Source organism: Podarcis gaigeae (genome assembly GCF_964106915.1).
Source record: "Podarcis gaigeae genome assembly, chromosome: 14".
Taxonomy (NCBI): Eukaryota; Metazoa; Chordata; class Lepidosauria; order Squamata; family Lacertidae; genus Podarcis; species Podarcis gaigeae.
Genome location: NC_139690.1, coordinates 52,808,286 through 52,822,200, shown reverse-complemented (window position 1 = coordinate 52,822,200; position 13,915 = coordinate 52,808,286). Strand labels below are relative to the sequence as shown.

The window sequence follows — 13,915 nt, the reverse complement described above, 5'->3', positions numbered from 1 at the left end:
CTTTTGCATTGCGCTGCTCCTGGTGATAGGTCTGTGTCTAATCCAGGGATCTGATTGTAATGCTAATTCCTCTCTTGCAACTGAGTTGGGAAGCTCTTCGAAGGGCTGAGTGTGCCAGTGACTAAAATTGCCCTGAGTAAGACTTTTCTTTTGTCTAACTCCAGTGATACATTCTCTGATCTTAAATTCTCTAGACAAAATTCTTGTTGTCTGGAGCGCTTCCCGTTTGACCTCTCCCTTGTCATCACTGGCGTGTTGCAAGAGTTTATCTTGTCTGTGCTTTATATCTGTCTAGACAGCTGCTGAATGCTCTAGCACAGCCTATTCAAATGCCTCCATTTAGCTTCAGGGGGACCCATGTTGTGCAATAAACCCACATACAGTGTTACCCCAGGTAGAAACTCTTAATATATCATCACAGAAATCAGGCAGTCACCAAAGTATTTCCAGAAACTAAGTTCCTGTAGAATTCCCTTTGTTTAGCAGCTTCCTCTTCACCAGTCACATGACCAAAACTATCTGGAGTGTCCTTTTGTATCGTGTTTACAAGAACAAATACGCACCCCTGGATAAAAGTCATATTGAAGAAAATTGTAGATGTGCTTTATTGGGAATAAGATTTTATTTTGTGTGTGGAGAGAGACAGAGATACAATGATTTGGTAATGTTTACATTGTTAAGTTTTGATAACTTGCATTTCTGAAAATTACATGTTAAACAGAACTTACATTTGGATTATCTTGGAGGTGTTGTTTGCAAGTTGCTTAATCATATTAGGCAACCATCCTTCTATTGATTTTTAGGAGCTTGCTCTCATCTTGCTGCCAAAGCAATATTTTAGAAACGTGTTAATTTACAGAATAGAAAACAAACTCTTACCTGACTTCCTATATAAACTTATGTGAGGTTTTAGAGTTGGAAGGGACCCCGAGGGTCATCTAGTCCAACCCCCTGCAATGTAGGAATCTCAACTAAAGCATCCTTGACGGTCTTACGTCCAAACCGGCACTTGTGGTTTCATTCCAAAACAAATCACTATCATTATCTGGAGCCAAGGTTTGCTCTTGGCTTTCCGGTCATGACTCATTTGGAAAGAAACCATGAGTGCTACTTTGAGCATAACACTGAGCTAGCTGGTCCATGGTTGTTTCCCCACAGACTAGCAGAAGTACACAGCAAGGTCTCTCAAGCTGTCTGCACCAGCATGCAGCTCACGGTCATTATGGTTTAAGCAAGCGACACAGCTTGACAGAGCCAATGAAGCCAGCTTTAAAAGAATGCCTGGTTGTGTCTAATGGTGTGTTAATAAAAGAATACTTGGTTATGGAAAGTGACCCAATTTTCTGTCCGCTGTAGTCGCATTGAGTGTTAACCAAAGAGTTCTGTGAAACAAATGAGTGCTTGTACTCTTTTCTTTCCCAGTAGAAGTTGATCAAAGGAATAGGCTTGTCCTAATTTGCCTCCTTACATTGCACCGAGTCTAGATTCTCTCCCACCCCGACCCTCTTTTTTGTAGAAGTCACAATCTGTATCAAATGAGTAATGGATCCACACGTTACTGGGTGGGGTAAGCTTTACCACCATCCAGCCTCTTCCCTAACATATGTCTCTTGTCTGGCAGGGAGTGGTTGTACCTTCTGTGCCATGAAATGCTGAACCCTTATTATGGACTCTTCCAGTACTCCACGGATAACATTTATATGCTGCAAATAAATCCAGACTCCTCTATCAATCCTGTAAGTATTCTAGAAGCAAAGCAGGTGTGTGTATGCGGCTTAAATACAGGCTAATTCTCTGAAACCCTGGTAGTGGTATAGGGTCCAAACAGCAGCCAATCTTGTTCCATGGGACCAGTGTGGCTTTAGATTCAAACAGCCACTCCCATGCCATGTGGCAAATCACTTTTGTAATGCGGGAGTTTCAGAAGTATTTTGATGTGGCGTCGACTCTCCCATTCAGGAAGGGAGATGAAAATGTTCACTGCTGCGGCATGCAGACTCTTGGGTATATCCACGTAGCTCTTTGGATCCCAACCGTAAGCCCTTTGCAGATGTTCACTATATATCCACAGAGGGATCCAGCCTCTCACTATCCCTCACACCCTCACCTGCTGTTTGCACTTTCGATTTCATGTTTAGAGCACATGGGTCCAACCTTTGCATGCTGCATGCTTGGTTTTGTGGTATACAAAATGCACTTTGCTCAGTGTTTAAATAGGAGCCTTTATGCATCAAGTTGAATGTGCAAACAGTAGGGTGGGCTGGCTTGATTCTAATTTCCCAGTGCACATGCAGTTTGAACCACCCTTGCCCAGTCCTGAGATTTCCCTTACTTGTGGTATTATGTGAGTCTACCTATCTCTGTTACTTTTTCAGTTAACACCAAATAGACAAGTGAAGGTAAGTGTGCCTATCATAACCGAGGAGAAGCGCCGGTGGCTTGTAATGGACTAATTTTGTAGAACCTCAACTTACCCATTAAAGGAATAATTAAAACTTTGTTTGTTAATTACCTTGTCAGTTCCACACTAAACCCTCATTACATAGTTTTGCCCCTTAGAAGATCCACTGCATGTTAACAACTTCAAACACACATACCCACACGCGCCTTGCAGAACTGATTACATCTCCATTCTGTCCAAAACCCATATTATTTTTCAGCCTCACAAAGTTCAGGGTGGTATTTGGAGCAGATTGGTTGGTAAACAGTTGGTTGCCTAGAAAGAATTTGGCAAATTACAACAGTTTTACCCATATTTGATTTCAAACTAAAGGAGGGTAGTTGTAGCTTGAGTATTATTATTATTATTATTATTATTATTATTATTATTATTCCCTTGTACACCCTAAGGTCCCAGGGTAGGTTGCAACAATTTAAAATACAACATTATGCATTATGAATGCATCATGTGTTAATGGGACTGATGGAAATGACCTCATATATACTCATGACAAACAGCCTGTCTTCCTCTAGCCCAAGCAGCACCCGTGTATTGAAAACCTTGGGGTTGGCAAGATTAGCAGATGTACAGAAACTTGTAAGAAACCCTTTGAAGGGGGATGAGAAGGCCCATACAGAGAAGTGAGTCATCTCAGTGGCAGCAGAAGGCTCCATATCTGTTGTAGGGAGAATGGAAAGCTTGGGAAGGAGAGTGACATGGAGTATCTTAGAAAAGGGCCTGGTTGGTTTTGTTGAACCTTGAATGGCACAGGCATATGCTATGCTGCAACATTTTGTTTCAGGTCTCTGTTGTTTTGCATGGAGAGAGATTGTACAATAGCCTTCTCAAGCAAACGTTGATTGGGCCCAAGTGCCTGCTTTTAACTGCATTGGCTCAAGTAGATTGGCTTTTAACATGAATCGCCATGTTTGTGGCTAATGATCTGATGGCCACAAGCCTGTAGTGCAGTATGGTAGGACTGTGGTCTCGAGACTGAATGCATTTAGTCAGCTGTGTGAAGTATATGTAACATTGAATTCTGTGCAAATTGATTAATTTCTCATCCAGAGGGCTTGAGATCATTAAGCGAAACTTTCATTGAACTAGGAAATGGCTGAAGGCGTAAGTCTAGCCACAAGATGTCAGCATTGGGCTTCTCTTCCAGATAATGAGTCTCTTCGATGTTTCTCGTAGGATCATCTGTCTTACTTCCACTTTGTTGGTCGGATAATGGGTCTGGCTGTGTTCCATGGACACTACATCAATGGAGGTTTCACCGTTCCTTTCTACAAACAGCTGCTGGGCAAACCCATCCAGTTATCTGATCTGGAATCAGTCGACCCAGAACTGCACAAGAGTTTAGTTTGGATTCTGTAAGTATTGCATACGCAGTTGAAAGCTTTTTAAAAAGACTAGGGTGAGCGGAAGCAGCTCCACATAGTAGGACTTTGCAGCCCCTCAAAGTCCCTGTTCGTCTGCATAGTCCTCTACCATCGCTTGGGTGTGTAGATCCATCAGAATCTCTAGTGCTGTCCAGCAAAACAAAGGTAGAGTTTGATTGTAAAAGACGCTAGATCAACTCCTAATAAATAGTTTGGATTCTTCCTGCCAGAATGTTTACTTAAGAAGAATGTTTTGTGCGCCCTGGAGAGTACAGAAATGACTTGCAGTCTTTGCCTTGTTGACAGAGAGAATGACATCACTCCGGTTCTGGACCATACTTTCTGCGTGGAGCACAACGCTTTTGGCAGGATTCTGCAACATGAGCTCAAACCAAATGGAAGAAATGTTTCTGTTACAGAGGAGAACAAGAAAGAATATGTGAGGTACCACCAGAGGAGGTTAAATGTTATCCTCTCATAATGCAGAGGTGGTGGTGGTCAGTCTCAGTTTCTCTCTCTCTCCCCACTCCTTGACTTGCACCAGTTTGTGTGTTCAGAACATTTCAGTTCTGTAGTGCAACAGTGGGTCAAAGTTATCCAGTGATCTCTGTAATATGTGTGCTTGTGCACTTCTAGTTGCTGGAGACACCTTAATTTTTGCCACCTAGTGTCTTCTATTTGGCTTCGGAATCTCATTCTTACTATAGCCTTGACTGCCAGTGTGGTGTATTGGTTAAGAGCGATAGACTCATAATCTGGGGAACCGGGTTCGCTTCTCTGCTCCTCCACATGCAGCTGCTGGGTGACCTTGGGCCAGTCACACTTCCTTGAAGTCTCTCAGCCCCACTCACCCCACAGAGTGTTTGTTGTGGGGGAGGAAGGGAAAGGAGAATGTGAGCCGCTTTGAGACTCCTTTGGGTAGTGATAAAGCGGGATATCAAATCCAAACTACTACTCTTCTTCTTCTTCTTCTTCTTCTTCTTCTTCTTCTTCTTCTTCTTCTTCTTCTTCTTCCACACAGTTGCTGCTGAAGCTGTAGGCCTGAGGTGGTCTGGATGGGTCTTGCAGTGTATTTTGCAGAATACATTTCTCATCTTGTACCACTCGGTGTTCTTCTTTGTGGCTGTGACTTTCATTTGCTCTGCCTCTTTCTCCCTATAGGTGTATGCAGCTTGTTGCTATGATCAACACAGACTTTGTAACTGGTCACGAATGTCCAAATTGGATGATGACTTTACTCAGATCTGCCTCCTTTAGGTGGTGGGAATTGGCAGCATAATTGGGGCCTGCAGGGCCATGCATCTTCCCCATTTACATCTTTTAAGAAAGCTGCACTGACACATGGACCCCAGTGGTGCTGGAGATTGGGCAGGCATGCTGCCCACCATGCACAGGGATGAGATCCCTGCAAAAAATATTGTTTGCTCCTCCCAAAGTATTCCTCGTTTGGGAGTTCCTAGGGGGAAAAAAAAGCAAAATCTTGAGTGTACCTATTTTGCTGCAAGTTATATTTCACTTGAAGGCTTCTGCATTCAGTTCTCACTTTTGATTCGCTCCCTGTCCCCAGGTTGTACGTTAACTGGCGGTTCATGAGAGGAATTGAGGCCCAGTTCCTGGCTCTTCAGAAAGGCTTTAATGAACTTATTCCTCAACACCTACTGAAGCCTTTTGACCAGAAGGAGCTTGAGGTATTGCATCCTTTTCTCCATTCATATTACGGTGTGGTTCTGGTTCGTGTGTTCTGTTAAGTGCCCTGGGGGAGGGGGGGGAGGAATCCTCCTTTTCATATTGAATGGGACAGTTTTGCCCTGGGAAAGCTGCTAGGCATGCTAAGCCTGCTCTTTGCTCCTCACTACTGCTTAAAGAACACTGGTGTTCTACGTACACCCATCAGAAAACATAGTTGAGTGGCTGCTTTTGCACATCAACAAAATGCAGGGAAAGGATATGCAAACTCCAACCTCCAAAGCTAGACAAAAATACTGAGCTGGGTGAGGACAAAACTATCTCCCCAGGATAATAAAATGCCCCCCAAACCAGAGGTTTGGGCACCATTAGGAAAGTGGAACCTTTTTGTATTGGCTGACATACCTTCATGATCTCCAGGTGTGCATAGCAATTTGATGGCTTTGAGTGGTCGACTCACCTCATTGTCAATACACATTAACCAAACAGCTATTTTTTGTGATCAAATCTTTGTTAAAAAATTCTCGATCACTTGGGAAGATCCACTGGGTCGAAACGCTTCTGATCTCAAGGCAGTATCTATTTTTCATTTCTCACAGCAGTTTGATGTTCAGTTATTATCGTAGATTGGTGGTATTACTTGTATTTTAGTAATAGTTGGATGGTGCATTGTCCGCCTCCTTCCAGCAACTCCTGCAGCCAAGCTGGTGCCAGGATCCCCAGACACGCTGCCCAAGCTTGTGCCCTGGGAAAGTTGCTTAGGGGCTGCTAATACAGTGGTTTGACGTCAACCCCCAAAGTGCCCCTATTCTCTCTCGAGACAAATGGATGTCAACAACAATACAACAAGAAGTAATCAGCACATAAAAGGTTTGGCCAGTCCTGTATCCAGGAGGAAATGAAATTCAAAAACCTAGGAAAGACACTTAACTGTGGAATTAAATGGTGTGCATAGTGGATACAGAGAGTTCTGTTTGTGTGTAAAAGGTAAGGGTACCCCTGACCGTTAGGTCCAGTTGCAAACAACTCTGGGGTTGCGGCGCTCATCTTGCTCTACAGGCCCAGGAGCCGCCGTTTGTCGGCAGACAGTTTTTTCGGGTCATGTGGCCAGCATGACTCAGCCGCTTCTGGCAAACCAGAGCAGTGCACGGAAATGGCATTTACCCTCTCTCTGGAGCTGTTCCTATTTATCTACTTGCACTTCGACGTGCTTTTGAACTGCTAGGTTGGCAGAAGCAGGGACCGAGCAACGACCGCCAACCTTCTGATCGGCAAGTCCTAGGCTCTATGGTTTAACCAACAGCACCACCCGCGTCCAAGTTGTCAATACTTGTGCACTCTGCGGCAGAAGGTGTGAATGTGTGCCTCCTGATTTGTACGGCATCTTTCCACACACAGAGAGAACAGTATATCACAAAATCAACAGTCGCATGACAGTTTCACAATAACAGAAATAATAAAAGAGCAACACAGTAGCCAGCAAATCAGCATACAACTCACCCACCCACCCATATTTCAAATCTATAAACGTTCTGCCCCTTACATTGTGTATTTCTGATCCATCAGCTCATCATAGGTGGCTTGGATAAGATCGACTTGAATGACTGGAAGTCCAACACACGCCTGAAGCACTGCATGGGAGACAGCAATATTGTCAAGTGGTTCTGGCAAGCGGTGGAAGCCTTTGATGAGGAGAGAAGGGCCAGGCTGCTGCAGTTTGTGACGGGCTCCACGCGGGTTCCCCTCCAGGGTTTCAAGGCTTTGCAAGGTGACTGATAGGGGTGCTGAGTTAGCACGCTTGTGCAGAGGGCTGCCCATGGCGCACCCAGTTAACCTGCCACCAGTTCCTCCTTGATGATTCTGCCCTTTGTTAGCTATACCGTGAATTGTTCTATCTGTACCACATGGAATTGCCTTATATTGGAGCCAGTCCGTTGGTACCTCTAGTCCAATACTGTCTGCTCATAACAGGCAGCAACCTTCCAGGGTCTTGGCCAAAGGGTGTGTGTGCTCATTCCCATTTTGTTTCTCTCTAGAATCGTTGGCCTGTGTGTATGTGTGCACATGCACACCTCTGTGCTTAGGATCTGTGACTTCCCAATCTCTGCCTCGCTGCTGTCAGGGTTTATACGTGTCAGAAATGACTAGTGTGCTCATAGTTGTGTTTTTGAAGGGCCTTAACTAGAATGTCTGTTTGCAAGGTTCTACAGGCGCCGCAGGACCCAGGCTCTTCACTATCCACCTGATAGATGCAAATACAGACAACCTTCCAAAAGCTCATACTTGGTAAGGCTGCTTTTCTGCCCACCCAGCTGTGGTGAAGTGTGCCTGTGCGAATGTGCCCTCAAGTCTGCCCAGATGAAACATCAAAGCTTTACCAAAAGTAAATGGTGTTGTAGTGATGTTTGGTGTACATCTAGAAACTTAAGGGAAAACCTTCCCTTATTATTAGGTGGTTGGAATGAAAGTTAAAGAGTGATTAGAGCTATTTTGGTCAAAGTTTAATCATACTCAAATACAGCAAAGTACTGTTAAAACATTCATGAATGGTGGAGGCAGCAGTCTATGGATTCTAAATGTTTTTAATTCCATGGTTTATATGGCACAGTAGAAAAAGAATCAATTAATGTTGGAAGCTGTATGAGCAAAGACCCCATTCAGCTAATTACACCCATGTTTTGACTAACAGTTTGCAGATGTAAGGGCCTAAGTAAATGATGCATGTTAATGCTTGAGGCAGCTAATCTTTAATAAAAATAGGCTGCTTTGAACAAGCCCAATTTAGAATGGAGAAGCAGCCAGGTGCTAGAAAGGGTGCCTCGCTTTCGCCTCACTGTCCACCTTTCTGCTACAAAACCACCTCTCCTCTCCCCCCCCCCCACTGTTTTGCACCCGTGGGACTTCCCATTGGTACCAGCTTGGGGGAGGCAGCCACGCTGTAGAGAAAACAGCAAGCTCCCATTGGAAGCAAACATCCTGCCCTGTTTACTGCTGGCTGGCTTCTCACTGGGCCATCAGCTGTTTCAATTTCTGTGACCCCGGAAAGGCTTTGAATTAATGTATTAGTGAAGGTTGGCATCTTTCCTAGCAAACTATTAACAGCTAAACATTAGGAAAAGCCAGAATTCTGTTACAATTCCTCATAGCGACACAGCAGATGCAAATAGCTCAACCAAAACACCAGCCTTTTCCAAGGGCCGGGTGAAGAGTTGCATTTTGAGTTGGTGTCAGCAGCAGGGCCCTAACGCCAATCTCTTGCCTTCCGCAGCTTTAACCGAATTGACATTCCGCCTTATGAGTCCTACGAGAAGCTTTATGAGAAGCTGCTGACAGCTGTGGAAGAGACATGTGGGTTTGCAGTGGAGTGATTGGGCAACCAAAGGAAACAGATACTACTAGCTCATGGACCACCAAATCAAACAGCTGTAAGAAGAAGCTTGCTGTGAACTTCTTTTGTCCAAAGCATTGCGACGCTTGACAACTGGGGGAGTGGAGGCTGCTTCCTCTCCTTCCTTCCTGTGGTGGTGTTGGGGGGGGGCTTTTGTTGGGGGTTCCCAACCATACTTTTCTCCCCTTTGTTACAAAAAATTCCCCCTCCCCATTTTTTCCCCATGTCCCATGAAACAAAAGGCAGCCAGGTTCAGCATTTGGTTTTGGTTACCCAAGATATTCTGCTCGACTCGTAACACATATTGTGATAAGGTCAATGACCTGTGGTCTTTTTTTATAGGAGTATCAAACTGTACTTGAGTATCTTGAGATTGGTTTGCTGAGGACTTTTCAACCGGTAGGTGTATCTGGATGTTTTGTCTTAATGCAGTCCTGAGCCCTTGTAGCATCCGGAAGCATCCTATGGAAACGAGACTGGCACCGGGATTCCAAATTGCACATTTCAGAATACCCATTAAAGAACAGTTAGCAGGAAACGGCTCCGTAGGTGCAGACAGCTGAAGGTTATTCCTTGAGAGGGAGCTTTTTGTCCAAGTGTGGTGGCTTGGCTCTTAAGAGAGAGGAACCCGGAGGAGTCCAAGCCATCTTGAATTGGGAGGTAAGTTTTCATTCTGGATGCTTTGTACATGAGACAGATTTGCTCTGTGGACTTGCTTCCCTTTCTGTGTGTGATTGAAGGCTTGTGTTAGAGAATGTGGCTGTGGGGAATGGGCCACATTGTCAGCAGCCTGAAAAAGTTTTCTCCTGACATTGTTTTTTCAGATTCTTTTTTTTTTTACTTGAAACTGCAGAAATTCTTTTAAGAGGGAATAGCTAAAAGCAAAACTAATGGAACCAAGTTCCGTCGTTGAGCCACTGGGAGTGGAAAATGGCTCTGTTGAAAGATGAATATATAATAAAGATCTAACACAGGGGTTTTAAGCCTACAGATACTGAGTAACCCAGAGTACTGCTTTCAAACTCTTCTCCACCCTGACTTTCATATATCTGAAGCTAATGTTCAAGGTTGGTGTCAAGTCATTGGTTTCACACGGCTTCTCAGATGCAGGAGAATCAACCCTGTCGGGTTAACCAAATCAAACAGGTTTTTCAGTTTCCACAACAAGAAACAAGGCAGTGTTTTTAACAACATAACATTTTCTTGGCAAAAAGGTCAACTAGTAATCAATTGTGATTCAGTTCATAAGACTCCCCCCCCAATATATATATTAAAATTGTTTTAAGCAAAGATGCATATTAACCGTTACTTTGGACAAGTAAGGACATTGGGGTTCAGCCATGGGTCAAATGGTTCTTTTACATACAAGGATATTTCTGTTGTTCATTTTTATTTTTATTTTTAAAACATTGAATTTGATAATAGCTTTAAACTGTGATATGACAGATTTAAGGTAGATACCTGTCAGAGTCCTAAAATCTTTCTTTCCTGTTGTTAACCGTATTTTTTTTTTTGTGATGGACACATGAGGATTATATTTGAGAAAGGAATTCTTTTTATTTTGTGTTTTTTGCACCATGTGGCTAAGTGTTGGATTTTTTTAGGTGAGCTAAGGTTTAACTTGAAATTGCCTTTTGAATCCAGGGGCACTTAAGGGACCAGTTAGCTACAGCTAAGTTATTTAGGAAGGGAAGTGTATCAAGGAGGTTTGAGGGATTTTGGATTCACATATTTGGTTAAGCATCTTTGTAGTACTCTGGATAATAGAAATCTCATGATCTTGCCAAATGTCTGTGGAGATCAGATGTTGTTATTGGACCCATTAGCCCTGTCAGTGGAATTTGAATGCACAAGGTTTCGTAGAGATAGGAGCGTCACACGAAAAGGTTTTCACAAGTCATTTCCGTGCAAATCTGAGGTGGTGGAAGTGAAAGGTCTTCCTTGAGCACAGAGGCTGAACAGGTTGCCCATGTGAGATTAGCAACAGTTAGCAATGGCGACTCTTCACCTGGAGGTGAATCTTAATGTGACTCTTGCCATGTGGTTTCAGCTTCTGTACGGCTGGAGCCCACACCATGCCAACGACATTTGAGATGGAGAAGTAAGCGAGCAGGTGGCCACAGATGTGGCAGGCATGCTCCAAGGGCAGCATGAGCATTGGCCCCGAGTCCGTGTTCAGGCCCTGAGCACATGGCGCCTCTGTGATAATAGTGCAGAAGATTGGGGGACTTCTATCTCCAGGATATTCTTTACATTTCCCATTTTGTGTCACTGCTCCAACACCCAAGAGCCCAAACAGACTGTTTGCTGCATCTTAGCTTGAGGCAGCAGCAGCAGCAGGGATCAAAGGAAAAAAGTAGACCAAAGGTTTTTTCCCCCAGGGTGCTGGCTAGAGCGGCACAGACCACTTGCTTCTGCTCAGGCTGAAACTTCCACATCTCCTCCCTGAACAAGAGAGGGTATAAAATATAAGTGGGAAAGTGGGATTCTTGCTGCTACAATCTGCTGAGCTTCAGCACAGTCTTTGCTGAAAGCTTTTTAGCAGTCAAACCATCCAAAGGACACACAACAGACTTGATGGTTTTATATTTTCCCTGCAGTGGTCTCTTGGTAGATTCAGGCCCTTCGGGCTTGCAGCAAGTCCATGGAAGTCTACCCTAAGGCAGATGGAGATGGTGAAGGGAACAGGAAGCTTCCTACTCTTACACAACTGACTTGCCGGCAGTACACCTTTCCCCTCTCCCCCATGCAGGAGGTGGTGAAAGGGCTATTTCAGTTGAGACAGAGGAACAAGAGCAGGGCTACGTGCTTCCTCTTCCCCCAAGCAGCTTATCACATCCAAAGTCTCCTTTAATCTAAAATCTCCAGTATGTCTAGCAGTGTAGGTCAGTGATGCAAATCTGTTTTGTTTGTTTGTTTGTTTGCTCTTTTGTTTAGTTGCCCTGAAATGCATCATCCTTCGTTTATGCACTCAGGGATGTAGGAGATTGCCACTCCTTTTGTGTTACGAATTGGAAAGGTATGAGTGAGTAGCCCAAGGTCTAACCTTGACATATTGGAGCAACTTTTTGTTTCTGAAGAGGCTGCTTGTTCAGCATGGGGTGTGGTTTATGAAACCTCAACTATCATTCAGACGCCTCTTTCCCCCACTTCCTTAGTCCATTGCCCAGTATACTACACTGTAGAGCACAGAAAGTTTTCCAGAAATGCAGTACATATTTGTTCTTACTCAGTTAACTTTTTTTTTTTGTTCCTCAACCACTTTATAATGTATTTTTTAACTTATTATTTTGTAACGTCTTGTTTTTAAGTATTGCTGCTACTCCTTGTTACTCTTCTCACCATTTTTATTGCAAATTTTATTTTGTGAAAAAGTTGTACACTAATGTTCTTCATTTTATGTCTAAATCAAAGTATTTAAAGAAATACTAGTTCTATTTAACGTGGTTATGGAGCCAGCTGGAATAAACCGTGATTGTATAGCAGGCTGGGCCCAGGAGGTCATGTTCATTTTTGTTACATATGCAATAAACTCTCACAACTTTAAATTTGTATAAAATCTTTTAACATGTTTCCACTAGTGTGTTAGATGCACCAGAAATGTAATACTAATCATTTTAGCTTTCATTGTGAATAGGAAGCTCCCTTAGGCTAGGTAAGATTATTTGTTCCTTTTGACCAGGGCAACTCACCTAGAGCTCTGCAGCTCTCACCTGCATCGTCCTTTGTCACTGGGTGTGGTGACTGGGGCTGGTGGGAACTGGATCCCCACAACATCTGGAAGGTACCCTGATGGCTTCCCCTGATCTAGGATAGTATTGTCCACTCTTTCCCACCACCTGCCCTGCAGATCCTTTTTAACCAGAGGTGCCTGGCACTGAATACGGGACCTCTAGCATGCAAAGCATTTTTCTTTGTCCTTTAAGTCTGGCCCCTTTTTATATAGCATCTTGCCTGCTCACCTGTGAGAAGGAACATCCTTGTAAAATGATGGTGTTGAGCCACAAGAAGTGTGTGGGGTCAGGAAAGCCAGTTTGGTTTCGTTTTTTAGAAAAGAAACTGTGGATAGATTTGCAATCTGCCACTGATGGCTGCCCTGAACATTTCCTCCCTGCTTGGAAGCAAAGGGGTATGCGGACTTATAATCGAGATGCACCAGAGCCACGTGCTCTTCCAAAACCTGACTTATGGGCACATGCAGAGTAATGATGGTGCTCCTTCCTGGACGGCAGAGTCATTAATACTCCTGATGGATGTTCTCTTTTTCTTTTGGGCTTGGAGGAACAGAAGGTCTTGGCCTGCCTTCTTGCTGGCTCTCCTCCTTCCTTGGATATATAGAACAAAGCGTGTCATTGTGCCCAGGTTGAGACTGCAGGCCCTGGCAAAGCTTGTCCTGAGCAGAAGCACTTGCAGGACAGTGGCCTGCTGATGGATCGACTTGGACAAAGCTCGCCTGTCCGGCTGCTTGCCTGTCACCATTACTTTCCCTTCCCCGACTCCCCATGTGCTCTCCTGGAAGGTTTGTGCTTGCACACTGGACACGTGAGCTGGATGGGTTGCACGTGTCTTTTCCTAAGAGCACAGTCTCCAAGCTGCCAGCTCCGGCAATTTCCCTCACGTTGACTTGCCTTTGTGCTGGTCCCATAACCCCTGTGAATTGCCAAGGATCTTGGGGAGATTACAAAAATGCTTGCTCAGGGCATCAGCTCAGCTTGTTGGCAGGGCTGGCTCAAGGCGGGTGGGGGGCTTAGCAAGTGACCTTAGCAGGGACCCCTCTTGCTGTGATGGTGCCCAGCCACAGGTTTAACTAGTCATCAACATATCTCTGATGAAAACAGGGATGCCCTAAGGAAAAGGGGGACTTTCCGAGATCAAATCAGAAATTGGCTTCTGTAAATCTGGGATTGTCCCTGGAAAACAGGGACCCTTGGTGGGTCTGTAGTGGATTGTGGCTGTTTTTAATTTCTTACAGTGGCCTGTTGCAATGTGATATTGGGGCCATTGCAGGACATTAGAACG

At 44.3% G+C, this 13,915-nt stretch overlaps 1 protein-coding gene across 4 annotated transcripts in view; it reads left to right on the top strand.

Annotated features, from left to right (window-relative positions):
- Positions 1-12,444, top strand: part of SMURF1 (SMAD specific E3 ubiquitin protein ligase 1) — a 50,741-nt gene extending 38,297 nt beyond the window's left edge. For 2 of the 4 annotated variants that reach the window (XM_083712028.1, XM_083712030.1), the window contains 7 exons: positions 1,622-1,736; positions 3,635-3,813; positions 4,129-4,266; positions 5,390-5,510; positions 7,075-7,276; positions 7,719-7,794; positions 8,777-12,444. In XM_083712028.1, the coding sequence (XP_083568154.1) occupies positions 1,622-1,736; positions 3,635-3,813; positions 4,129-4,266; positions 5,390-5,510; positions 7,075-7,276; positions 7,719-7,794; positions 8,777-8,876 (931 nt within the window). In that variant the 3' untranslated portion in view covers positions 8,877-12,444. Of the gene's footprint in view, positions 1-1,621; positions 1,737-3,634; positions 3,814-4,128; positions 4,267-5,389; positions 5,511-7,074; positions 7,277-7,709; positions 7,795-8,776 lie in introns of all 4 variants that reach the window. The other 2 variants (XM_083712027.1, XM_083712029.1) reach the window with 1 other exon arrangement.
- The last annotated feature ends 1,471 nt before the right edge of the window (positions 12,445-13,915 follow it).